Source organism: Caloenas nicobarica, chromosome 3, assembly GCF_036013445.1.
Source record: "Caloenas nicobarica isolate bCalNic1 chromosome 3, bCalNic1.hap1, whole genome shotgun sequence".
In the NCBI taxonomy this organism is placed as follows: domain Eukaryota; kingdom Metazoa; phylum Chordata; class Aves; order Columbiformes; family Columbidae; genus Caloenas; species Caloenas nicobarica.
The window spans coordinates 112806417-112833809 of NC_088247.1; the positions used below are offsets into that span (position 1 = coordinate 112806417).

At 43.8% G+C, this 27393-nt stretch overlaps 1 protein-coding gene across 1 annotated transcript in view; it reads right to left on the reverse strand.

The window, feature by feature from the left end:
- The window catches only part of SPRED2 (sprouty related EVH1 domain containing 2), a 66461-nt gene that overhangs the window by 14220 nt on the left and 24848 nt on the right, over positions 1–27393 (reverse strand). The window contains exons 2-4 of the mRNA XM_065631200.1: positions 13549–13726; positions 12082–12250; positions 9396–9460 (exon numbers count right to left, since the gene is read on the reverse strand). Of these exons, the coding sequence (XP_065487272.1) occupies positions 9396–9460; positions 12082–12250; positions 13549–13726 (412 nt within the window). The remainder of the gene's footprint in view (positions 1–9395; positions 9461–12081; positions 12251–13548; positions 13727–27393) is intronic.

Sequence of the window (27393 nt, forward strand, 5' to 3'; positions counted from 1 at the left end):
GCATACCCAGGGTAAAGAAGGAATCTAATGGAAAACTACAGTAATATCAACTACCTATTTTCAAGTTAAAAGCATAACATTTAGCCATAATACACCCCCATCAACACCGCCTCAGCTATCCTGTCGTCTCCTTCTTGTCTCAACTGAAGGATGAATTTCTTAACAGCAACACGAAGGAGGAAAATACCATAAATACTAAGCCAGGCGCAGCCAGAAGTGCAAGAACCACCTTATTTGTGTCACTGGCACAAGCACAACAAAGGTCTGCAGTGAAGCTGCCTTGCCAAAGGCGGTGTATCCCCAGCCAGAGGGTATGTGACAAATTTCAGACGGCACGATAAATACTAGCGTGGTGGTGGAGGTTTTTTAACAGCCCCGCTTCGCCAATCACTCTTACAGTTTCCTTTGCACCAGCACTTCTTCTCCAGCCCTACAGCGAGCTGGCTTGAGGAGCTAAACCACCGGAAAAGTATTCGCTTTCTTTTATAGGGCTCGTTTTTGGTTCACTTCCCTGGGCTGGCTCAGCATGGGGTCAGCCGTGCTGGTAAAAGGGGGATGGTGGGAGCCCCTCTCCGCTCCGCTGGCTCTCAGCGGTGCTGAGGCTAAAGAAGCATCAGTCGAGTCGCATCCCTCAGCTGTGGTTTCACATACGGCACTAAAATAACCCAGGTAACCCCACTCCTGCTCCCCAATACCAGCTCTGCTCTTGGCAAGCCCGTGCTGCAAAAGCAAGGTGGAAGGAATGGAGCTGGCTGGAAAATAACTTGCTTTTCACAGGCATCTTGCCTCAAATCAGGTCCCCTTTACAGAATACCGAAGAAATGCCTGGGGAGCCACAGCTGAAGAAAAGCAAGGCCAAAACAAGGCAGACATGAGCCCAGCTGGCCAAGCTCCGTGGACAAGCCAAGGTAGGCAAAACCACCGTGCTGCAATATGGGGAAGACAAGAAGCACTTGCAAACGCTCGTCCTGGCTGAGCGCGAGGGATCAGAGCGATGCAAGGGGAACAGCAAGTGGCTGCTTCTGGGGAGGAACAGCAAAGCCACCTTCAGCAAGGGGTCCCAAGGGTGGCTTTGTCATCAGCAAGCAATTCAGGCTCCCCATCCGGATGCTCGTCCCCTGCATCCCCCCCTTACCTGGGCTGCCGCTACTGCCTGCAGGGCCACGAGCTAAGTCCAACTAGTAAAGTGATCCAGGTTAAAAAATAATCCTTTAAAATAAAGTAAAAGAACAACAACAACAACAATCTTCCCCCTTCATTTTACTATACATTAAGAATGGGCAATTTCATCTCGGCTATGTTTTTGTTTCTGACACATTTGTGCCTTAAGCACACAAACGCACTAAAGAATTCAGCTCCAGATGAATTAAAAGGGAACACGCTCATCAACAGCTTCACGCTTTAACTCATCACATAGTTCACGTACATTATTACATAGCCAAATTTTTTTTTTTTGGAAGACAAACATGCAGGGAGCTGATTGCAAGTGTGAAATCGTGCTAAAAAGTACACAGATCACAAATTCATCAGCTAGAACCCACAGCTAGGAAAGCACCAGCCAACACAACTTTGGACAAGGAATCCTGCAGGCAGGTTTGCTGGTGACCCTTCTCATCCTGAAGCCTCAGGTGACTGCATATTACAAGAAAACTGTCTTTCAGTAATCTGGAGATTACTTAAATGAATACAAGTCTGATTATACGTAATAATTAAATAGAGTATAAAATCGAAAGAGCCAGCACACTAAAATATGCCACCATATCATCATTTAATCACAGAGAGAGGGGAAAACAGGTATTAAAAATAGAAAGAAACTAACAAAAACCAACCTGACAAAAATCTCCTTTGAACTGCTGGGGCAAGCTGAACCAACCAAATACTGAACTGCTGCACAAATTACAACACTTAAGTTCTGGCAAGATACAGCTACAAGGAAACTTCCATCACAGCAGAAGATCATATTTCAGTTTCCTGCAGGATATATCCCAATCCCAGTGCAGGACCAACTGTGTTTGTATGTGGGAACGGTACAGAGCCAGAAAATACACTGCAAAAATGGTCTTGAGAGGAAGAATTGTGACAAGAGAAATTGCTTACCCTCAGCAAAGCAGCTCAACACACCCAAATCACTGCTGTAATTAGCCACATAAAAACGACATGACAGTGAGACCTGCAATATCTGATAGCAATACAGATATTTTCTGCTTAATGATTTGCTACCGAACGACAGATGCTCCTTGCTTTGTCTTCACGCAGACACCCCAAACACCCCAGGTTCTCAGTTGTCCAGTTTTGCAGGACATCTTCCTTTTGCAGGAAAGAACCACTTCCCATATTTGAACCAACACGAGCGGGGTGGAGGTAGGGGGGAGAAAAAGGCACATCCTTTCTTTTGGGTCTGGTTTTGTAACAGCAAGCTGCTCTTTTCTGCCTCCTCCACAAAGTGCACGTGGGTGACCATGACAGACCGAATTTCTGACCATGTTCCCATCACCTCCATGGTGTGACTGCCGGACCCTTGGGAAGCACTGCCATCCTGGTTGGGTGATCCCGTCCTTGCCAGGGACTCAGGAGTCTGGACATTGTGTGTGGTAAAACAACCAGACTGATACAGTTTTTTGTTGTGTTGGTTTTGGTTTTTTTTTTTTTTTTTTTTAAATAAGAAAGTTTTATTGTTTTAAAGCCTTAGACTGAAACGGTGCCAAAAACCCTGAAGTTCAGTGCGTTTGGGAACTGTGTTAAACTGCATATTCCTCATCTCTAGCAGGAAAAGCTGCTTTGCGCACCAGAGACTGACCCAAAAGCAAAAAATAATATGATTAATACAATAAAGCAATACATAAATAATGCAAGACCTCTACTTCCCTCTCCTTTCTTTTAAAGAAAGCAAATAAAGCTTCATGTCTACCCCAGTTATCTTCCCTATCAGTTCCCCATTGCTCTTCACTTCACTTACATCTCATGAATCTGTTATATACATAAGAATAAACAGATTTTATGTACTGCGTACCTCCACACCACAGTAATTTTTGTATTTCCTTCTGTCCAGACAGGGTGTGGGTGAGCAAGGACAATCTATAGGTTGAAGTAGACAGTAATTGCCCCATCAGTTTTGAAGGACTTAAAGAAAAGAGCAGCTGTCACCCCAGATCGCAGCAGTGACACCTTCATCTTGGTGACAATCGTATTCAGTTATCAGAACGACCATAGCTTGCTTGTATTGATAGAAACAGCAATAAATATAAACGGGTTAGTCTCCAGCATAACTTAAAAGAAATAGAAGGTTCTAAAGGAAAGGGATAAACACAACACTATAAAAAACCTGACAGCCAGAGAAAAACTTTCCACTTGACTTTCCCTACTGAAAAATCTCTTTGAGCATTTGTATCCATTCCCTTTGAGCGACATGAATTTGTTGTGGGCAAAGTTAACCTGAAGAAAGGCAGAAAACAACAACAAAAAAGAACAAAAAGAAGCTGGCCTTGAAATAGCTGGATATTCAGGACCTTTTCTTTGTTTCAGTGGCATCTCTCCTGCCTCCTGACCCCTGGCACAAAAGCAGAAAGAATTCCACCGAAAAGCTGAGATACACCCCTGTATTGATGGCAGGAAGAAAGAAATAAATTACACTATAGATAAAAAATGACTTCAGGCTCTGGGACTACCTTTGTAGTCAGTCTGCTGGAACAAATCAAGTCAGATTTCACAGCACTGAAGTGCGAAGAGCGAAAGCTGTGTTCAGACATGATGAACGACTGCCAAGTTGGTGTTGCACTAACTGTGCAAGCGTAGGATGGGGATGCCCAGAGCACTGTGCATAACTTGAGAGACCCAACTATAAAAAAATATGAATAAATCTTAGTCCAGTTCATTGCTTAAATCCAGGAAAGGCTTTTTTTTTTTTTTGGAGGGACGGATTTGAGCCTGCTGGTTTCTGCATGTGAATTTCTCTCTTCTTGGCAAGTACTTTTCTTTCTTTTAAAATCTGAATTAGAATAGCTGTGGTTTACAATGCAAGCCCAAAATCCAGACATCAGAGGATGTGGCTAGCAGCAATGAACCCTCCGGCCGTACATGCACAGCACAGCTGGCTGCTGAGCAGGAAAAATAACAGAGGTAAAGCCATCTAGTCGCATCGCTGTGACGAGCCCCTAATGGCTTTGCTCAGCCTTGCAGAGCAAAGAAGGTGGGTTTGCTCGTGGGGACAAGCAAAGCACTGCACTCCACCAGCTCTGTACAGAGCTCTGCCCTTTTTCCTTTCTGTTACTCTAGTTTAGCCTTAAGAAAAAGGAAATCGCAGGCTCTCGCGGCTCCTCAATCCCTGAGCGCAACTCATGAAAGAAATAAATCTTCTCTTACTCTCAGTAACAGCGTTTTCCACGGAGGGGTGGGACGAGGGATGCTCCAACATCACGCAGAACTTACAAATATATTCCAAAGGAACTGGACTGGGTTTCTACGCGTCTGCTTTAAAAGAGCTACAGTGGTTCTTTAGAAGAACCATCTGAACATGAAACAACCACGCCAGCAAGAAAAATTAGATTTAGTGTTTATCTAACTAACATAAATCTTATAAATTTTAATAGTGAGGCTGTAACACGCTTGAGGCCCACATGGGAGATGAAAGTAGGGAAAAGGTTTAATGGAAAAGCAGCAGGGAGAAATCTGGTTTTTTAATTAGGAAACCAGAAGAGATGCAAGGAGGACTGTAACGTTAACATCTGCCACAATCTGCACTGCTATGGCGGAGAACGGGTAATTGTGTCTGTCTCTTAAACAACTGTCAGCAGCGTCCAAGCCACATGACAAACTCCTTAACTCGAACATCCCTGAGCACAGGAGTACACGTTCATGCCGAGAAAAAGGCACAAGTGGTGCAGGATTGCTCCAAACACGCAACTTCGTGGTGAAAACCTGAGTCTGAAGCCCGAGAAGAAAAGTGGCAGCAGCAAGATCTGTCCACGCCACCTTAGTGAAGCAGAACATCATCTTCCCTGTCTTGTAGTTGGGGAACCAAGGCAAACAGGCTTTTAGCCTGGAGTCTGCAAGAGAAGCAATGGATCAAGTCTGGGTGTCTCGAAATGCAACCCTGTAGCTCAGCCACGCACCTCTGTATCATGCCGGCTCTACCTGCAAAATTCTGCAAGTCTCATTTTGAACAAAAATTAGGATTTTTTTTAAAAAATTACAATTGATTACATGCAGCAGCTATGATTGTAACATGCATTTCAAACTTAGTAAGGCTGAGTTTTGCTGTTTTCTCCCTTATGATCCCATTAACCCAGAAGGGGACTGGAGTAATTTTTAGGTTCACAAACCAGAACTGACATGGGAGCTGCTGCCCCTCCTGCCAGTGGGTGTCTTCTTTAGTACTAAAGCAGGCACAAGGCTGCGGATTTATCTGAAAACCACTAGCGGCATTTTAGGTGAACTCGTCATAAGGTTTCAGAAGGAACACCTCTGCTTTTTCAGATGGGTTGCTAAAAAGAGACCATTTCAGGCACTCTGCAGACCCTGGAAGACGTTGACTTTTTCTCCTTGGACTCAACCCACATTTTCACTTAATGATCATGTGGGATTATTATCTGTAATCAAAGTAAAAGTGTACATTAAGGAAAAAATTTTGCGCAAGAATTATATGACAAATTTTGTGGTTGAGGAACTACAGAAAATATTCAGTCATTATTAAACGTTATTTTTGAAATGAATGTTAATTAAAGACGGCTGAAGGTGCAAGCTGGATGGATGAAGACAAACAGAACAATCTCAGACCGTTGCAAAGACAATGTTTCCCCCAATGGAGACAGAATGGATGGCTAGTCTTACTCAGATTGCATCTCTTGAGAGGACGATTTATAATGTACAAGACAGGAGAAATTTATTTGCTAACATATGGAAAACATTTATGGGCTCTACTGAGGATCTGGAATTAAAGAAACACAAGTACATATTGTTAAAACTTCTAAACGGAGATTCCATTTTAGAAATAAGCATTTTCCCCTCAAGTCAGTGACACTTATTTCTATATAATTTTGCTTTCTTCCCTGTTACGTATGAATTTCAGAACAGAAGTTAGAATCGATTCATCTAGTTGCTGTAGGTCTAATGCACAGGAAAATTATGAGTTGGCAAAGTCCTGTTTTTAAAGACACAACCCAGGCTTCAGAACGATGGATGGGAAGCTTACGCTGTAGGGATGCGGCAAGGTCCTGCTGCCCAAGTTATGGTCTTGGCACGGCAAGTTAGAGATGGGAGGAGATAAGTGACACCAGTGATGCTGCCCAAGCAAATGCTCACACAGCCACAGCTGCAGATAATTCACCTCCTTAAAAACAAACAAAAAAAAATACCTTCTGGTACAAGAAAATTATCCTCCATTAAGACACACAAGTTCATAGCCTGAGGGAGAGCTCTGCCTCTGGAGCAAACCTTCTCTTGGCCATGTAAATAACTTGCAGGATGCCTGGAAGGGTCCCGTGCTGGCTGATGCATAAACTAAACAGATGGTGTACAAGTTACATGCACAAAGACACCATCCCATGGAACAGTATTGAGGCTAACAGGATCAGGGACAATAAAAAAGCCCCGTGTCAATCGATATCCAACACTCATATCAGGCTCAGTGCTTATATGAGGGCCGTTGTTTTAAAGCTGGTACTGTTACATCGCTGCAAACGTCAGTGCTAACGTGCAAGATAAAGCCGGGGTGGCCAGCGGTAAAGCAGCATAAGAAATGTGAAGGTTTGGACCGCTGTGGTTGAACAGATTGAAACATCTTCAAGGAGGGGTAGGACCTCGGGCCAAATATTTAACACAGCAGCGACGGCTGGGATTTTCAGAGACGGGTAAATGACTGATTAAATGACTCAATCATGCAGATGCTTATGAAAATTCTGCCGCACACAGTTAAGTTTATTCATGCATGTGTGGGAGAGGGGGAGGACTGTGAAGATTTTAATAACTACCTTAGGAAATAAAAAAAGAACAAATGTACTTTCTCTTTAAAACAAAGGCAAAAAACCCCCAAGCCCTAAAAATCCACTTCTGTGGCCAGGGAACAAGAGTTTACAGGAAAGTTGTAATGAAGTTTTGTGTGCAAGAACGCCCAAATGAACTATTAATATGATGCACAAGTCAAAAAGACGTGCAAAGAAAGAATGAAACAAGGTAAAAATAAAACATATCACAGCCCTATCAGTTTTGTCCAGTCTAAAACCCCTCTGTGCCTCTTATTTCTGGCTTATGCAGACTTCACATCCACCATCACCTACCAGATAAATGGGAAGTTGAGAGCTTCAAAGAGCCTAAGGATTTCAGGAAAAGGATAGACTTCATCCTGGGAATGCAAAGAAATACTGGGGAAAAAGATGCTCCTAAAGCCTTATTTTTGGAGTATGACGACATACCAACCCTGATGTGACAGCTTGACCAACAGCATCACGCCAGCTACCACTACCGGTGACATCCCTCTCACACTCCGGAGATCACACAACACGCAGAGAGCTGCCAGGCAGGGGACAGCCCCGCTGTGAACGTCCCCTGCGCCCCAACAAGCTGCCGACCGCAGTTGAGGTTTCCCTCCTTGGTAATGCTATTGAGCAGCTTGCTCCTCCTTCTCCGCCCAGCATCCTTCCCATAAATATCTGCACAGCGGGGGGCGGTATCTGTCACCTCCCCAGGGTCACACAGTGGGGAAAAAAATCTATCGAAGTTTTGGCTCTTCACTTTGAATGCAGGAGTTTGCGTGATTCTGATGCAGCTGGAGCATCACTCAACTTTCTCAATGTAAAGCAACACCTACTTAAAGGCAAGAACTTATTCCTCCTGGTAAAAAACACCCTACGATTTCAAAAATCAACACTCAACCACAAGATCGAGGTTGTGGAGAAATACCAGAGCACTCCCAGGTCTCTACATGTCAGCTGGTTGGATTTTAGCAAAAATACCCTTTCCTATTTCCCCCAGGCTATTTTTCATTGCTTTAACACCAAGTATTTTCCTTATATTCTATGACTTCCACATCTAAGCCAGCGAGAGCTGGCACACACCCACCCAAGCCACATTTCAACAGTTGTCCCCTTTCTGATGAGCACAGAAAAGCTGCACCCAAGTCCAGCGCAACATCCAACCCCCAGCATAACACAGCTCACCCGGTGAATTTGGGGACAAAACAGCATAAACTGATAATGCGCTCTGGCTCCAGCGGTGCCTTCCCCCATCCCATCCCAGCGCCCATAAATCACTTCTGGCAGGTAGTTGGGAAGCAGCTGCTAATGACAGTTTTGCTGCGGAGCGCAGGAAGTCACCTTTTCACCCTGCCTGCTGTTGTTTGTCTCGCCGAGCCGTGACAAAAGGACAGATCCGGACAACGTGCCAGCCGTCGGGAGGATCTGCTCAAAACGCAGCAGGGAACTTGCCCCGCTCCCATACCGGTGGAACATCATCCTCAAAACTACCTTTTGGCTTCGTGCGCTTACCAGTGCCTGTTTTCAAACAGCCTGATGCCCGTCCTCAGTTTTCCCTCATTCACCCTAAAGATGCAGGGAAGCATCCCAAAGATGACTTTAATTGAGTTTGCTGTGCCTGCACCGTGGGACAAGGAGGCCATTTATAATATAACTAACGCGTGTACACGTGTGCGTTTGCAGTCAGAGCTGAGCAAATAAATTTAATAAGACAAAGTATTCGTTGTGAGTGTCTTGTTTTCAGTCCATGGAATATCTGTGATCAGATTTCAATTTCACCTGACATATCTTTTCTTTTTTTTTCCCTCTTTTGAAGTGTGCACATGTAGTGGAGACAGTAGCTACTTCTCTTTCAGGAAAGCTCCAAAACACAATTTAGACATTACCACAAATTAAATGCGAGCAACTCGCTTCTACTTAAACCATTGCTGGTTAAGTAGATGGCATGCTACTGTGCCTTCCTCCAGAAGAAAAACTCTCATTTGAACTTTCTACATTTCATGCATAGGCGAAACACTTTTAAAGTTGGCATTTGTTAACAACTGCAACTCAAAATCTTATTTCCTTGACTATGCATCTGAGTAGCAGCCACCTACTTGGGGTAAGCTTCTTAAGGACAGAGAGAGAGGTAGTAAGAAGTGTGTACATCACTCAGGCCAAACCATAGGAAATTTGAGAGCTATTATTCACTCACTTCTAGCTCTGACAACATCTGCTCTGCCATGCTTTTCACATGGCAACAGGAGGCCAACGGAAACCTAACGCTTTATCTTCTGTAGAGGATACACTTCCATCAAATAAAACACACCCGCTGGCCAAACACCATGATGGCTGGAAACCAACCCCGAGGCACAAAAAGAAAAACCCTTTCCAACCTGACCATGTAATACGGAGCGTAAAGGAGAACGACCTCGGGTGAGATGTACTTACTGTGAAGACATCATCATCGCCGACCTCGGCCTCATTGTGAAGTGTTGACGAGGAAGTCGTAGACCCTAGAGAAACAAAAACAAACCAGCTTTATAAACCCAGGACATTTCTATGCAATTTTTTATTAGGCGGGTAAACATTTAGATTCTCATAGGTTTGCATGTTGTCGGTGTGTAAAAGAGTGGCTTAAATTAAGGAAGAAAAAACCCAACTACCGGTAGCTGGGTTGGAAAGGTAAAATCTAAAAGTGTTTCTTGACGCGCAACTGCGTGGTTGCCAGTGCTAATTAACCATGTTAAAAATAGCAGTTAACATTTCCAATTATAGAAGACTTTCATTTCTGAAGAACGGTAAAGCCATATACTAATCGGTACTTAAACCAGATCTTCAGCTGTCAAGAAAACATATATAACTTAATTCTTCACACATTCCCTAAATCTGGGGGGAAAATGTCTTTTAATTATATATTAAAAAAAATAAACCTCACTCTGACAATGAAGAGTTAGATTTGGGTTTTTTTTTCCTTCTTCTAATAAGTTGTTATATTTTGTAAAGGTCTTCTCTGGTAATCAGCTATGTCTTAAGACAACCACTACATAAGCAGAGTATTTGAAAGGAAATGAAATGTGTAAACACCATAGACAGGAACAAGATACTTGGGTGTGGTTCTTATTAATTACATGGCAATCGTCTGGAAAAGTGGGAAATCACACTAAAAAAACCTTTCTTCCAAGCTTTTTTTTTTTTAAACGTAAGCCCACTGTTATACTGAATTAGGGCCCCATCACATCCCTAACTAAAATAGTTGAACAGTTTGTACCACCTTCATTCTGGAAATTTTTTAAAATAATGTGCTTTATACAATGCTATTCACACCAGCCTTGGCTGCTCTCAGTTGCACCATGACAAAAGATGTGCAGAGCTAAGTGCGAAAGCCCACTTAAAACACTAAGTAATGTGAAAATATCTGTGCCATTTGCTACATTAGCTTTAAAAGTAAAAAAATCCAGACACTCTACAGAGGTGCTTAGGATTCCTGTACTTGTGCACAAAACTTCTGTACTTCTGATGCTACCGGGAACAAACTATTGGTATATTAATATTAATATCAACATTAATATTAATGTTATTATTATTATTATTAATAATAATAATAATAATAATAATTTAAAAAAGCAGTGATTTCATGAAGCAGTTTCGAATGCCCATGGTTTGTTGTGCTTAAGATTACCTGCTAAATTTGATGAACTACATGAACAAAAAATGAATGATAAATGAAATCCACTGCCTGATGCTGTGTGTGCACAAGCCATTTATTGTTTTTCATTCAGAAAGCCTTATTTGGAAGTTAAGGATGAACACAATCATGAGGATCAGTCCATGCTGTTAATGGGATAAATATAGATTTGCTGATTTTGAAGTATCTGAGATAGAGCAGAGCTTGATTTTAAACACCTCCACTGTAAAATGGAACAGAAAGAGCAGAACAGGAGTTTCCATGTACTAGCATCTCCAAACTACTACTCAATACAGCTGAGTTATCGCCTCCTTGAAACTTCGCGCAGTCCCATGTCACTTACATAAACCACCACTTTTATAACTCAAAATGCCTCCCAGTTTCAACAAGCAAGAAGAAGAAAGTGTTGCTGTAGCTTCTTCATGTTAATGGCACATGAAAAAGCAAATGAATAACTAGTTCGGGAGATTCTTCCTCCAACTGATTAGGTATTTACCAGGAAAGAGCCCTAGGGGATTTATTTCTCTCCCAGTATCTACCATTTCCATGTTAAAGCAAGGACAGGGCATCCAAAATATTAAGCTGTCTTATGGAGCTAACATCCTCAAAAATAATACACATCTGTATATATATTTGAACTAGTATCCTCAAAAACTAATACCATCTATATATAAAAGTATCTTGGTCACACTGGGTGAGAAGGAGAAAGGCTCTGGACCACTAAGTCCCTACATAAAGTGGCACAGTTTAAAAAAAAATATCAAGAAAAAACCCATGAAGACTCAAATGTTCAAATTTAATTAAAATAAAGTACTATTGAATTAGAGCTGTATTATGATTGCCTGACTGCAATGAAATGTGAAAAGGAAAAATTTATGACAACTTCAAAGCACGGGCAATTCATACGCATTTTTTTTACAGAATCAAAACATAAAAACCAAAAAAAAAAAGTCTTCAAGAACTACCATTCAACTAAGCGGACACAGACAAAATTAATTACTGCAAAGAAACAAAAACAAAACAAAGCTTTATTCAACTCCAGGCAGGAATTCATACCATGGTTTAACAAAGACTCAGACGAGATTCGGCTGCATATAAAGGAGAACCTGGGCTGTTTGAGTTGCCATCACTAGTGTGAAACCCGAGCTTATTAAAAAAAAAAAAAAAAAAAGCAGTAATAACAGACTCAATGATAATTAAGCAGAAGAAGTCTGGACAGACCAAGCCACATAGGATTGGAAAACACTTGGACTGAAATCCCTTCTCACCTTAAGGGATGAGAAAACTCAGTTCTTAAAAGTAAGCTGGGGCTTGCTCAGCATGGACATGCGCACAAGAGACGTCCAAGCCCAAGAACCGATTTTAAACCACCCAACCCTCTTCCCAACTCCGTGCTTGAAACCCACTGCCCCACTCTTGCAAGGGTCCAAGTGGCTGCTGCCGTGGTACCTTCAATGAGGTCCTCGATGGCTTTCCTCACTCCTCTGTCGAAGGCTCGAGCATCGGCGGGGCTTTGAAAAGTGAGCCCGAACTTTCTGTTGTCGACTTTCCAGTGGTGGAAGGTAGGGTTCGCCTTCGTGTACACCAGGTCCTTCTTCACAAAGCACTCCAGCACCACCTGGGAGGGCACGAGCCCCAAAAGAGGAGCAAAGTCACTTTTCCCACCCCAAGGACACAGCCAGCACAGTCTCGGCCCAAACTCAAAAGCAAGCCAAGTCATGCCTCGCGTAGGGGAACATCCTTCCCTACCAAACGATGACTAATAAACACCAGACACTGTAATTGCTCTCATAACCATCGCACATTCAGCTTTTGCTTGTGCTTTGAGTATAAGTCTATGTTGGACCCAGACTCAGTGTGGCACATGTTACAGGTAGCAGGGGGTCAGATGGAGGGAGAACCTCTTTCCTCAATGATTTTGCTAAACAGAAATTCCATCCACCAGCAGCAGATTTAGGAGGTGCTATAACACTGCCCCAACCTTTTTTCTCTCCCTAACCCCCAGCCGGGCACTCATCTCAAGTTTTGCTGTGCCCAAAACCATCTCTAGGGTGATGCTCAGGGAAAATGGGAATAGCCTACCTCGTTTCCTCAAAAACATAAGCATGGCTCCCAAATATCCTGAGCAAAACAGTATTGCAAAAGACAAGCTGTATTTGAAATAGCTTTAAAAGTGCTGGTTTTTTGAAAGCAAGATAATTTCCGACTCAAATAATGCAATTTTGTTTTTCCCAAATGCTGTATTCCCTGAGCCTATGCAGGGGATGTATTTTTTTAAGCTAGTCCATCTCTTCACCAGAGCAAATTTCAGAAGAATCGAATATAGAGAAACGAGATAACAAACCACACCATCTAAAACAGACCCTGCAAAAATGGAAAAGGCTTTATTAATTTGATTTGTGTCAGGAAAGGAGAGTTCATTTTTAAATAAACAGCTACCAGGAGAAGCTGAGTGCATCAATTCATAAGAGACAACTTGTCTTCATATTCTCACTCTGCTCGTTCAAACCTTGAATGGCACGCAGCATAAATAATTCATGGCTGTTTTAAAGGTTTGCACTGCATTACTCAGTGCAATGTGACTGGCTTCATGGGTTCTTTACACTTCAATTCACTTCTCACATACCTCTGCTAGGTCTTACAAAAAAAATATAACAGGTCCTTTTTCAGTCATCAAAGGGGGTATTTGCATGAATGTTGACAATTTACCTGCTCCTTCCAGGTGGCAGCACGACAACCTAGACAGCAAAAGATGGCAATTCTGGATGAGGATGGGTTTGCTTTGTCCAATCTGGTACTATTTGCATATGCCTGTTCTTTGTGTTTTAAAAAAAACTTGCACAAGAATACAATAGCAACAGATTTGGAATCATTCTCATTACAAGAACAGACAAAAGTTGAATTAGGTTCTATTACCAGTTTGTCTTTCTGCCTTTCACCATGGATTAGAAATCCACTTCTTCCATTGCCCTCCGGGTACGTGACCTTGCAGACGCCAACTCTACTGAGACCGCCTCCTTCTTGTGGCAACCATCCCCCACTGGAGTCATCTCGGGTCATAACCACAGCTTTGACTCGCACAATATAGCTGTCACTGCAATGGTAACAAAACAAAAACAAAACCTTTTGTGAGCATCACACGGTCCCATCAGAGCATTTTTCTTGAGGGTTGTATTTAGTCAGCACTGGTCCGGTCCCAACACAAGAGTTTCTGCTCAGGATGGAAATCCACCTCCATGGCGGGTGGTCTTGACTGTGCGAGCCACCACAGGAAAGAGACCCATCAAGAAACAGCCCTGTTGGATTTCCAAATATCAGCATACAGATCAAACAACCCATGGTCCCAGACACCCTTTCCCACATGCACCTGGGGATGGAGACTAAGAGAGCAGGGTGAGCCAGGCAGCACCCCAAGGCCACCACCTACAGGAGATGCATTGGGGCATCAGGTCTCCAAGGCGCTGGAAGAAATTGTGGAGCTCAAATAACCCATGAACAAAGTGTTTTAAGGTTTTCGTGATCAAATTAGTGAAGCGGGATTTGGAAGATGACATTCAAATTCCTCCACAACTGGGCCAGCCTTGAGGGAAAAACCCCACAAGCGTAGCTCCAGCTGGTACCTCAGACAAAAGGAGATGGGAACCACCTCAGCTCAGGTCATCAGGACCACACCATGTCCCTGAAACAGCTCCACCAGCATTTCAAGGGGCTTTCGAAGGCGGCACATCACAACCTCACAAGAAGCCATTCTGGAAGCAACTGAGAGATATGGGAATAATCCGGGTGCCCACTGCGAGGGGTCAAAAGAGCCCCCACAGCACGAGGCTCCACTTCCCCAGGCCTCCTCCTGTACCATTTCCACAGAGCATTTGCTCCAGCATCTACTGGAGACATCACCGGGGAGGGGTGTCATTTGGGAGAAGAAAGGCCACTACAGGACGTCACCAAAAGCCGTGCACCTTGCATGGGACACGCAACAGACTCCAAGCTAAAATGCATTGTCCCCGCTCCAGAGCTGCCGGGAAATACCAAAATTGGCTTCTCCATCCTCACGCTGCTGCTGAGTCCCGGCTCGGTGGAACCTGTCACGTGTTAGACATCGATTAACCCAGTGACTGCTCAGGAACAGCGGTGACAGCTGTGATGCCCTCACGGGGAGGTCACCCCGGCACGGTCAGACATCAACCACGTGCAACCAGGGCACCGCCGGCTGCCGATACACACCAGCGCCCACGAAGGTCCCGCAAGGGCACTCAAACCCGGCCAAAACAAGGGATGTCAACAAGGGCCGAGAAAAGCAACGCACAAAGAAAACCGCCTGGGAATTGTCCATCTCCGGGACACCAAGCGAGCTCATCAGGAGGAAGCTCAACCTGTACAAGGCTCCAGGAAGAGGCCTTTCAAAACAACAGGTATCATCCTTTAGGGAAAAGAAACTCGTCCTTGAGGAAAGCTCCGTATCCAGACACTTTCCCAGCAACCTGTGCGACATGACAAGAGAATGGGCCCTTTCCATCCAAAATTATAATAAAAGCAGCAGTTGCTTTCTTCATCCTGCACCAGGTAGAACTGCCTCTTGTTTTCAGATGCTATTTTTGCATCACTTCTGTAATCTGAGTGGTAATATTCGAAGTCCAAGTTCCTCTTTCTCTAATATGACCAGATTTTATTTAATAACTATGTGAGCAACCTCACACACCCCACCTGAAGGCAGTTTTGAGCACAGACCAAGGGAGGCAACAAGCATCTTCTGGGCAGAGGTACCTGGGACCAGCTAATCCCTTCTACAGCAGGACAGATCTCGCAAAACACAAGCTGCCATTTCCCCCTTCAATGGTTTTATTTTATGGATATGCCAACTTTCTCACCGGACCTACGTGATGAAGGCAGTACATAGATGCTGAAGGTTCATCCCCTATTGCTCCGAGGACTTTGCACTGGCTGATAAAAAGCTTTTCAGCACACTCAGATATGCAGCCCACACCACAGCTGACACACACAAGGCACTCACAGCACTGAGAAACAACATTTTAAAGAATATTTCTGTTCTTGAGGCCTTAAAGCAGCATACTGGTACAGGCGACAGCATCTATAAATGGATCCAGTTACTTTTCTATTTTCTAATGAAAACCTCTTTCTAGATTTTACTGGTGGCAACTTTAATCTCTTGGCTTCCTGATATTCAGAATTCAGCAAAATACTTCAGCTTATTTCCTACTGTGCAAAACTTGAGCCGCTTCCATCCAAGACAAATTTTTGTTTTCTTCTCTCTACCTTTCCCATATGGTAAGGATTAGCAATTAACAGATGAAGAATAAAGAAAGCTGACTATACCTTTCTATATAGTTCTGCTGTTCCCCAAGGATACTTTCTGGACTTATTTTTCACTCTTCTCACTTCTGGGAAACTCCCATTAAATTTCAAGCTCTCTTCTGAAGTCAGAGCTGTTCAATACAACCATCCTTCCCACCCCTCCTGCAAAAGTCATCCACACAAACTGCTGCTTCTCCTTCCAGGCTTGAAAATACAGCTGGCAATACATCTTCCTGCGGGATTTACCACTCGCTTTCACGGCAGCAACCGGAGCCCTCAGCTGTCCCAAAAGTAACGTTGTCTTCAGTTACTTTGCTGCAGAAATCCTCCACTTAAAGGAAAAATAAGAAAGCAGCAGCCGCTCGGTACTTTGTGATTTCTACCAATTATTTGCGCGTTTCCATCACCTCTCAGTGATTTCTCTAGGCTCATAATTATGTTTGAATACTAGTGGAGGCCTACACATTAAATTTAGGTCCCTCGACTACTCTCCCTGCCCATTTTAATCACAATCTGGTAGGGCACAGAGTCATATAGTTTCCGTCTTCATATCCATACTTAAACTGTGACTTCTGCCTCTTACAACCTCTGTCACCGAGATCACTGGTTTTGCCCACATGCCCCACATCTCTGCCACTAGATGTGATGCCTGTTAGGGGAAAAGACAGGTGCTCCATTAACTAAAACTGTTGGTTTACTTTTCAGTGGCATTTTTTGGAAGCTGGCATCCTCACCTGGGGATGCCTTGTGTACCCAGCTCAGGTTCTTGGAGATCGGTGGGTGAGAAGATGGGACAGATCTGGACCAGGGCTTGGCAGCTGGCATCTGCCTACATCTAAGATGCTACTGCGATGCCTGAGGGTTGGGGATTTGGAGACAAGCTGTAATAGCAGGTTTTTGACCCAAACAGAGCAATCTGGTAATTTGCTTTGACGGCAAGTGGATGGATTGATGGTGAAGTAAAATTTGCTGGCTTTGGAACAGTACATGGTGGAGGAAAAATTTAAAGGAACCCAAGTGCAAAGTGGAAGACATTAAAATTTTACTCCCATCTTCATTAGACAGTGCATGTGTCTGTCACCTGCAAACACCCAGGAGAACACCATATAATCTGCATTTCCCCCAGCCTGAAGAGCTGCCTCCTTAAATATATCAAACCAGAAAACTAGTTTCCATGCCCCTACCATGGCAAGATGACCTCTGCTCCCTTGTTAGAAAAGGACCTTGTCCAGCAGCAGGCTTCACCTCTAGCAAGGTATGCAGAGCTCTGGCTTCATTAACATAATCCCTTGGCACACTTCCCTGCACGATCAAAAGTCACCAGTGACATCCCCATCCCCACTCCCATAAGACTCCAGGCACAGGCACACGTTTCCCAATGCGCAACCTACACCAAGGGACTTGGGAAGTAAAAAAAAAAAAAAAAAAAAAAAAGGCAAAGAAAGCAAGCAAAAAGGTGTTTAAGGCTTCTTAGGGCTTGACATCTTGGTTTAGTCACTGGACTAGGGCTCAGAAGCTGCACGTTGAGTTTTCAAGGCTACACGCCCCACTTCTTCCAGTTCTTTATGTCAAAAATCTTGCCTGCTGTTTCCATCCACAAGCCTAGAATAGGCAATGCTTCTTTCCCTCATGCCAGTGTTGATAAATACTTGGGAGGTACTCAAATATTTCAGGTCCATATAAGGACCTTGCTTCCTTAGCGTAAAAGCTGTTTATTTTCTTTGCTATTTAATTTTACATGACTGCACCAAGGCTCTGGCTGGCTCAAAGTCCTCCAGAGCGAAGGAGCGATCTGCAGATCCCATGTGCATGTCACTGCTGAAACCCTGGTGCACTGAGGCAACAAAACAACCATGTTCAAGTCATCCACCTGCACTTTTCTCATGGCAACTGTGCAATTTGACTATTCCAGAAGAAACGGGTAATGAGGTACGTGAAAATATTCGGTCCTTTACCACTAATGAAATACCGATTGCCGCTGAGATTAGATAACGCAAGCCTTTCATATAGTTAAAAATGAAACAGCTAAAAAAAAACCCCCGAAGCAGCCTTAGTTTCCCTCATTTTATTGGCTTCTTAAACTTTAAGACCGCTCTAATTGTCAGGTTTATGGCCTACGCACTACATGTTTCATGCAAACTGCTCTTAAATGGAATACTTTGCTATCTTAACCCTACAGATTTGTCTTCAACAGCCTTAAAAGCTTGGGAAGAAAGTGTCTGCAGGGATTACCCAGCTGCATGGCAGTCAGCCAGCGTGTTCCAGGGCTGCTTCAGGTTGCTCGCCCGCCCCACCCAGAGCAAAAAGCCATAATGAACTTGGGGAGTAAAGGTAGCACAGAAAACCACATGCTGTTTTTATTGGAAGGAAAAGGGCTTTAAAAATTATAGCTCGTGGGTGTGCACATATATATATATATATATATATATAAAATATATATTTTAAAAAAGAGTGTGCATGTACTTGCTGCTCTGAAAAATATTGAGAATTTTCCTAAACAAGAAGTGACTGCATGATTACTTTTGTGACAACTGAAGCACGTTTGCATTACCTATAGCCTAACTTTTACAAAGCATTTGTGTCTAAGAGGCGGGTGACGTTTACAGCAGATAAAGCGCTTTCGTCCAGTATGCACAAACTGCATGGTAAAAGACAACTGACACCATCCAGCACTCTCTGACATGAGCCACATCACTTACAGCAACCACACAGCAGCAAAAACAATGGGGGACAAAGCCTAACCTGGGCTTATGGCAGCAATCCTGCATCCAGGACTAAATGGCAAATAATTCCTTCATTAGTTAAGGCTTTAATTTTGTCAGTGTCTTTGCTTGAAGTACGCAGGTCCCACCCGCCATTCTTCCACTTTGCCTCAAACACAGCAACTGCAAATACCACCTGAGATGTCTAAAAATCCCAAGGGGAAAAAAAAAGTAGTTGAACTCACCACACTTACTACTGTCTTTTGAGTCACATTTGGCTTCTAAACCACTTCTCAGACACGTTCCATAATTCAATAATATTTTTCCTCTAGCCAGGCTAGTTGACCAAAACATAAACTTATAAACTTCCATGCAAATGCAACCATACGGCACTTCGGTATTTTCCTCCCTTATCAACTTCCCAGCTTACAATGCCAGGAGAGATTCAGGCCTCAGACAGAAAGGTAATTGCATATAATGGGTCTCAAAAATATGGACTGCCGTCTTCAGTGCATCGACATTCACAGATTTCAGACAAGGGCCAAAATAACAGCAGGAGGCTGGTAATGAAACGGTGGCAGAAATCGGGTTGCACCACAGATGCCGGTTGCTTAAACACAATTTGAACTATTTGGATCCATGCAATGTTAACTTTACAATTACTGGGACATAACCTGTCTTTGGCTGAGCTGGATGTATTTCACGGTGCTCTTAATTTGCCCTCCGTGCCCAGCAGCTCCAACAGCTGGAGTTAAAGCCACCTATTTCTGCCCTGGTGATCACTGGAAATCCTGTTGCAAGGATCTTCTCTGAAGTTCATCCTGCAGCTGGAAAGCAGCGGCATTTTGATGGAAGTCAAGATAAACTGCTTTTTCCGGAGTCCCACTTTCTTGATCTGACGCTTGGTTCATGAACCTTCTAGCAAAGGTGAAGTATCTGCAGATTATCATCAGCATTTTCTTCTTCAAACCTCTAACTTACCACTTTATCAGAAAGAAAACTTCTGAGTGCACAGAGCCACAGCAAAATAAACTTGATATTTTGACATAATTTAGATTTTCAGCAGGTTTGAAGCTTTTTCATTACATACCAGCAAGAAAAAATAAAGCCATCTACACCACTCTGGTCAGATTCAACATTAAAATGGAGCCTGTATAAAACTATGGAAAACCTCCCAAAAATTTTCCTTGCCCTTACGTTTGCATCACACCAGGAACACAGAATCACATGTATCTGTATCTCTAGTACAGCAAATTTGCAACTTGTATTTTTCTGTCTTTCAAAAGCAATACTGACAGAATGAAAAGACGTTCTGAAAAATTTCGGTTTCCACTCAGTCAGAGTAAATACCAGACAGTTCAATCTCCACACACCTTGTTCCAGCCATTCTGGCTGAGTCCTGCAGTGCGTCTGTCCTGGGACACTTCACCTTAAACCAATATTAACCTTAAAACCTCTCTTTCAGGACATTTTTCTCTCTTTCAACAAAATGAGTAAACTTTGTTGGCTATTAGCGTTTCCTCACAGCTTCCCTCTGAAGACGGAAACGAGTTTTCTCTTCCAACTCCTCAATTCACACCTGGCTGCTGAATTGAGTTTGGCAACATGTGTTCAGCTTGTACGCTGACCGCTTCATGAAAAAAGGAAAAAACCCCAAATTCTGTTAACTCCAAGAACACTGTTAGCTGTAGCAGCACAGAAGGTGGAAGAGGAAAATCCTGCCCTGAAGGAAGTGCTTGTGCAAGGTTTGGAAATCACCGCCGGTAAGTTATAAGACGCACTGTCCTACCTGCACATCACATAGAGTGGCCCAGAGGAGCAGTTTTGCACCAAGGTTATTCACCGGTGGGGGTTTTCCTGCTGGCAGAGTGCTGCCCAAAATCATCTTGTGTGCAGCAAAAAACAACCCCCAACCCAGCAGGGTGGTCACTGATGGACTGAGGGCACCTGGAGGTGGCAGGGATGCTCCAAGGTCCTTCAGCCTTCAAAAGTTGTTCTTCCCATACGACACATGGCCTCATGCAGGGATACGGCTCCAGGAGGCTGGAGCAAACCCAAAGTACCACCTTTTGCTTTTATTTTTCATTCCTTGATGCCTTTCTAGGTCTAGAGCAGCCCCAAAGGCAGAATAAAGAGGAGCCAGATCCCCCACGGCCAGTGCCCAGCAAGCCTGGGTTTGCTTCCAGTGCTGCAGCCCAACCCAAAAGCCTCCATAAGAAAGATTAATAGCAGTTTTGCTTGCTTTTTTTCAGAAGGAAAAAGTAATTCTCAAAAAAAGAAGACACCTGGAACAATCCAGCCACCCGCCTCCACATCTGCCTTAAACGCCGAAGCAACAACGAACAAAGGAACCCTTTCACCAAAACGTTTGTCCAACATTTAAGGCTGATCTTACCGAGTTTACAAGAAACAACTCTATCCTAACTTTTTCAAATGGGATCTCATAATCCCATAATCATTTCAGATCCTTCCAGGAAATACATGTAGAACTCATTTTTTAATAAATATGTATAAAATATACATACATAATATATAATGTAGATATGAAAATGTAATATTTTTTGTCTGGTTTATATACACGCTTTTTTTTTTTTAACAACACACGCAAGAGCACCAGCTTCTGCCACGAAAGCAACTCTGGCAGCGCGTTTTTACAATGCAATGTCCCAACTAGTTTGGATGCACCAAACTAGAGGACGAGAGCAATTTTCTGCTGCAGATGGGGCCCTCGCTCCTTACAGATCCCGTGTTAAAAACCAGCAAGGTTTGGTGCAGGAAGGACAACACGACCGCTACTCGCACAGCTGCAGGGTTGGGTATTTTAATCCTGCACGGGCTAAACCCATTTTTTCGGCCAGCATAACCTGTGCCAGGCTGGCCCAGCCATCCCTACAAAGTGTTGCACATGTGGGCAAACCCCAAATGAACCAGCAAGCGGCTTTTTAGGGAAAACAGCAAGCTTGCAAACAGGCTGATGGGCAAGCAAAGATCCACTGACACATCTCCAGTGCATGGATTTTAAGGGCTCTCCCCAGAAATTACGCAAATAATATTGAATTAAAACGGAAAGTCTAACAGCATCAGAGGTAGATTAATTTACTACTCATGGTTGTACTGAAGCAGCTATGCAATATATCGATGGAACTATGTTAAAGTTATCAAAACTCGCAGCAAAAGTTGTTACAAAAAGAGGCAAAAAAATATTTTTTTCTAAAAAGACAGCCACAGCACCACTGGGACACACACTGACGACAAAACTTTTAATGAGCAACCACTTAATGAAACCTCTTCAAAAACCAGTGAACCTCATTTTCACCGGGGAATTGAATCACCTCGGGACCAGACTCTTCGCAGCTCTGCGCAGCAGCTGCTTTGTTGGTGACAGCAAATTACAGATTTAGGGATTATTAAAAAAACAAAACCAAAAAACAACCCAAAAACCCCACCAAAACACCACACGTCAAAACCAAAAAAACCCCAAACACCAACCCCCTCCCCCGACTTTTCTTAAAAATTGTCTAATGGATCAGTTCTGCAATAAATCATTAGAGCTGCACATGACAGTACGTCTTGGAAAGTTTTAAGTCAGTTTAGTAGGATAATGCATTTGAATAATTCACCCTGCAGCTCGTGAAGCCAGGATGCGGCACACTCGAGTCCTCCCATTTCATGCAAGGGTACAAAATATTAACAGATTTCAAGGAAAGCTAATTAGTACTATCATTTACTGTAATGAGAAAGGAAGTTGTTATTGCATGACAGATGGTATTTGTTTTATACCACATGCGAGATAAGCAACAAGCGCATAAAAGCTTAGCCAGCTGAATAGGTAGTTGCATGAGATCAGCATCCTGAATTGATTTTTCCCCCCGCTCCCTGAAAAAAATGCCACGACCAAGTCCTATCCTAATTTTTTTCTAACGTAACTGACCATAAACACTCCGCTGTTATGCTATGTTAGCTAATGAACGGTGATCTTTAGCAAAAATAAGAAATAAAACAAACACAGCAACTGTATGCTGGCATTAGAAGTTTTATCACCCTCCTTATTTTGTAAAATGGAACTAGAGGTTTGATACTGATTGTCAAAAGTTACCGAGGAATGTGATGGAGAAATCTATTCAATTCACAAGACAATGCTATTTCCACACGACCCTCTTCCCCATGCAATGTTTTTGCTGTCACGCTGCAGACCGGCCGTGATGCCACCAAACACACAGCCCAGACGGGGTGTCCCGTTACTCCCGTATAGCATCACGTTTTGCAGATTAAGTGCTACCCGTCCTAACGCAGACAGATTACAGCGTGAGAGAAAACAATGCAAAGCATGCTCGTCTTCAGCTACAGAATCAATGACACTCCAGAACATAAAAATAATTATGTATGCACACACATACACATAGTATTTCTGAAAAATTCAAAGTTTATAAACAAAAGGGGAAAAAAAAAGAAATTGCTCACCCTAAGCCATTTGCATTTCCTTCCACTCTCCTCCATTTTGATGAGTGAAGAATACAACTGTATATATCCCCCTGTAAATATCCTCCCTGACACGTACTATACAACTACAAAGGCTAGACAACATTTTTGCAAATATCTATATAAAAAAAAAAATTCTTGTGACTCGGTTCCAGCTGAACCTATTTCAGAGAAGGCAGGAAGGAGTAAGCAGTATAACTGTGGTCTAAACATAGAGGGTTTTTATCTTTTGCCAGGTAAATTCATTTAAAAAAAAAGAAGACATTCTTAACCACATCAAAACCAGCCCATGGAATTTGCCTTCCACCTCTCTTTAACACTCTCCCAATCCCAATAAGCACCCATGGAGAGGGACACCAAGGAAAGCAGCTTCCCAGGTAGCACCTATTTTTCTGTCAGTATTTAAGAGAGGGCGCATGTTAAACCATTACTTCTGAAAAAAAAAAAAAAAAAAAAAATTGTATGCAATACTAAAAGAAAGCCTGTGTTTCGCAAAAGTCATACACACGCACTGATAAGTTATATGCTGATCTGGAAGAGATTCAGAAGAGTTTTGGGGGCAGATGGAGAAAAAAACCCAAAAAAACCAGTAAAAAAATATGAAATTACACAGAGTGACAGCACACACACACACCTGCTGGGGGATGCCATTTCCTCTACATTTTTCACCCCGATTTCTCCAGTTTACCATCATTGCTTCTACCAGCCTCCGGCTCAGCGCTGGCTGCCCCGTGTCCCGGCTGGTGCAGAGGGAGAGCCGGAGGCTGACCCCCCCTAATCCGTGATTCAGTCTCCTTGAGGGATGTGCTGCTGCATTGTACCCGTGAGTCATCCCAGAGGTATTCTGCATATTACAGCCCCGGCTGCACCATTACTCATTGGCAACAACATCCTCCCGGCTCCCAGAGCACAAGCGCACGCACCCGACCAAAGATCCTGGCTACCCCACCCCGGTTACAGGCTGGAAAAAAAAAATAAAATAATTACGATACAACCGCCATAAACTAGTAACGTGGGCATTTAGCAGCAGCTGACGGAGCAAACGTGCTGTCAAGAGGTTGCACCAGACTGGTGGGCGCATCGCCCGCTCACCCAGGACTGCAAACAGGTCCAAAGTTGAAAGCGGCGTCATCTCCTCCGGTAACCCCGGCTGCACTTTATTCCCCAAAAGCTGCTAATGTAGCGCTGAGACCAAGGGTCCAAACAACTCGACAGGCCTGGGGAAAGCACTCAGCCGCTCGATGAGCCTGTCTCCATCACAGTTTTTAATAGGGTTTTAAATGCTTCCAGTTCGCAACAAGTTGGTATTTAAAATATCAGCTATAGGTCCTTGTACACCATACCTTTGTGGGCAGCCCACGTGACCGAACACTCTCCGAAGTGCTGACACAGCAATATCCCCATGCATGAGCTTCATGTCAGGCAGATCTCAAGTGCTCACTTGCTGCTTAAAACCTTTTACAACTGCTGTGTTTAACTCCTTGCTAAGCCAGCGTGTGCTCCTCAAAGCTGGACGGTCATCCCTGAATGCCCTCTCATTTTTTTTAAAGCAGAAACGTTGCTCAAGAACTGCCTTCGGCACCAAAGACAAGAATAAAAATTGTGACACTGAGGCTCTGAAAGCAGCTTCTAAAAATACTTGCCTGATTTCGGAACTAATCTGCGCTGAAGATTAGACAGGAGAGGGGTAGAAAGCTAATGTGTTTCCAGGCTCAGCTGCCTCTGCCTTCCTCAAATCCAAACTGTTTTAACTTCAATTTGAGGCAAAAATCCCTTTTTCCCATGACGGATAACAGTGGCCAAAGCGATGCTGCCTGAAAAGCATCCTTCAGGAAAGCTGCATCCTGATTTCACAGATGTAATAACCTAAAACCACACAAGCTCTTGAAAACTTGAAGCTTGGACCACGGAAACACCGAGCTCAAGACCACCAAGGCTTGAAGCCAGTTTCAGTGCGTAGACAACAGGCTGCAGGGCGGAGGATGCTGAGGATGTCCCCAGTCGCCAGGACAGCAGCGTTTGGTTGCTGCTTCTCTCCAGCATCCATGGAGCAGGTGTAGCTGCAGGCGCCTATTCGCAGTTTGGCTGGACTTAGCAAGCTACAGCCCAAAGCCATGCTGAAGGCAACAGGCAGCCTTTTAAGTTTGTTGTAGTGGGATTGAGTGACAGCTGCGTTTACCCTATTTCAACAACATAAAAAGGTCCTTAATTTATGTGGTGAAGGGTACTCCGTTCCGATGTAAGTGCATTTGCGACCACTGGGCAACTCATTAGCCAGTCAGGGCATCTTGCTATCCAAGTAATTTTTAAAAAGGTGTTTTAAAAACATATTTTGATTGCACATCCCCAGTTCACAACTCCTGCTATTCAGATGCACTGGGATTTGCTGCCTTGTGCTCCTCTTCAAGCTCTGCAGCAGCACTTTTCCCCTCAAATGCTTAACGCAGCACCCATCAGGTCTGCCCTCAGCTGTCTCCAGCAAGAAGCCAGCACACAAGTCCAAAGCAACATCAGCCAGAAAAAAATCAAATAAAGATTCCTGGCCCTTTTTGCTGCAAGTCCAATTTCTAAAGTTTTTCTCCCAAGGGACAGGGGAAGATGAAATTAGCCTCCCAGTGTAAGACAAAACTATCTTTGAATAAACTGTGTTGTAATCATGTTTTTGAAATGAACGGCTTGAACGGATCCATCTCCACAAAGCTTGCCCGTTTTCTTGCCTTCCCACCGCTCCACAGACCAGTCCATCACTGGTCCTCTTAGAAACTGACAGGAGAGCACGTGTCAAACCTCGGGACTGAGCACCCACACATGGTGGCTTATGGAGGAGCAGCATTAACAAACAGGATCCCAGCATTGCACACCAAAAGATGGGTTTACGCAGAAAAGCCATTGCACCGTAAAGCTAATACACGGTTCCACAGCTGCCGCAGGGCAGCTCTCAGCTCACACAGGTGGGCTCAGCCATAACTTGGGTGTTTTCTGCCAAGTCACCTGTTTGTTGGTGTGCCAGGAGCAGGTAGGCAGAAACACTCTGCATGTGAAAACGCAAGGCACAGAAAAGCTCGCTGTTAACAATCCACATGGATGCAAATAAAGCCCTGGCCTGCTGTCAACACCAAGAAGTTGTTGCATCACTCAAGAACCACCACCACCTAACGCAGTTGGCTTCAACCCCTGCTCACAAGGGTTTTCTCCGAAGGGAAGTGGATATCAAGTCACCAGACAGTTGTCAGCATCAGCTGAATCACTGGCTGGGTTCTCACTTTTGCAAATGTCCTTTAAACTTAAGGCTAAGCTAACAAACCTCAGCTCCAGGGTTGGCAACGCTGCTGTACTATTTTTTTTTCTCCTTAAATACTGCCCTGTCCATTACACCTTGGCACACTCATCCCTACCAGCTTGGTGCTACACTGAAATACCCTCCGATGTTTTTGTGCATTTTCCTAGCTCGGACTGGCGAGTGGCTGCTCTAATATATGAACATTTTCCCCAGTTTCCAGCTTCATGCACTCAGCTACAGGGTTTTGCTATTAGAAAATTAAAGTAAACATTGCGACTGGAGAGCCAATGAGGCGGTGGATCTGCTTTCCGCTGCCTGCCGGCCAACTACGAGCATGGTTCAGAGAGCCGAGACTGTGGTCAGAGCAAGAGGAGCCCATTTTCACGGTAGCTGCTGGAGTATTTCTGATTAAGAGAATGAAATTCAGTCACCTTGTTAATGCTAGTCACATTAACAGGCTGAACTTGTGCAGCACAACATTAACTGAGCACACAGGACCAAGCCCTGACAGCTTGTGAACCAGGCAAAAAAATGGTTCAGCACACCATTTCAGTGCAGCACGGGCTTCCAAGTACCTGCAGCCCCAAGTCGGTATAGGACACTGTGAAACTTGTGATGTCTCATCATTTGGGAACACCAGGAAACCGGCCTTAGATGCAGCATTCAAGATTCACCATAGCAATATTGCCTAAACATTGCTTACTGTGCCTTGTGAGGGGTAAGGAAGGTCTCAATTTTTGTTTTAAAACAAACAAACAAACAGACGACTCCATAGATTCGGTCAGTGTAGCTTGTTGTCCAGCACTTCAGAGAAACCCATTTCATTCATGCTGTCATTGTTGCCCACAAAGTTTCTTGGATACAGCATGCACTCAAGTCAGGTTGCAGGGAAGAGCTGGAAGTGTAGCAGAAAAAAGGGCAGAAAAGCTGATCCGTCGGAGTGACTTCAAACTTTTTATGATGTGCCTGGGGCTGCTAAATATTCAG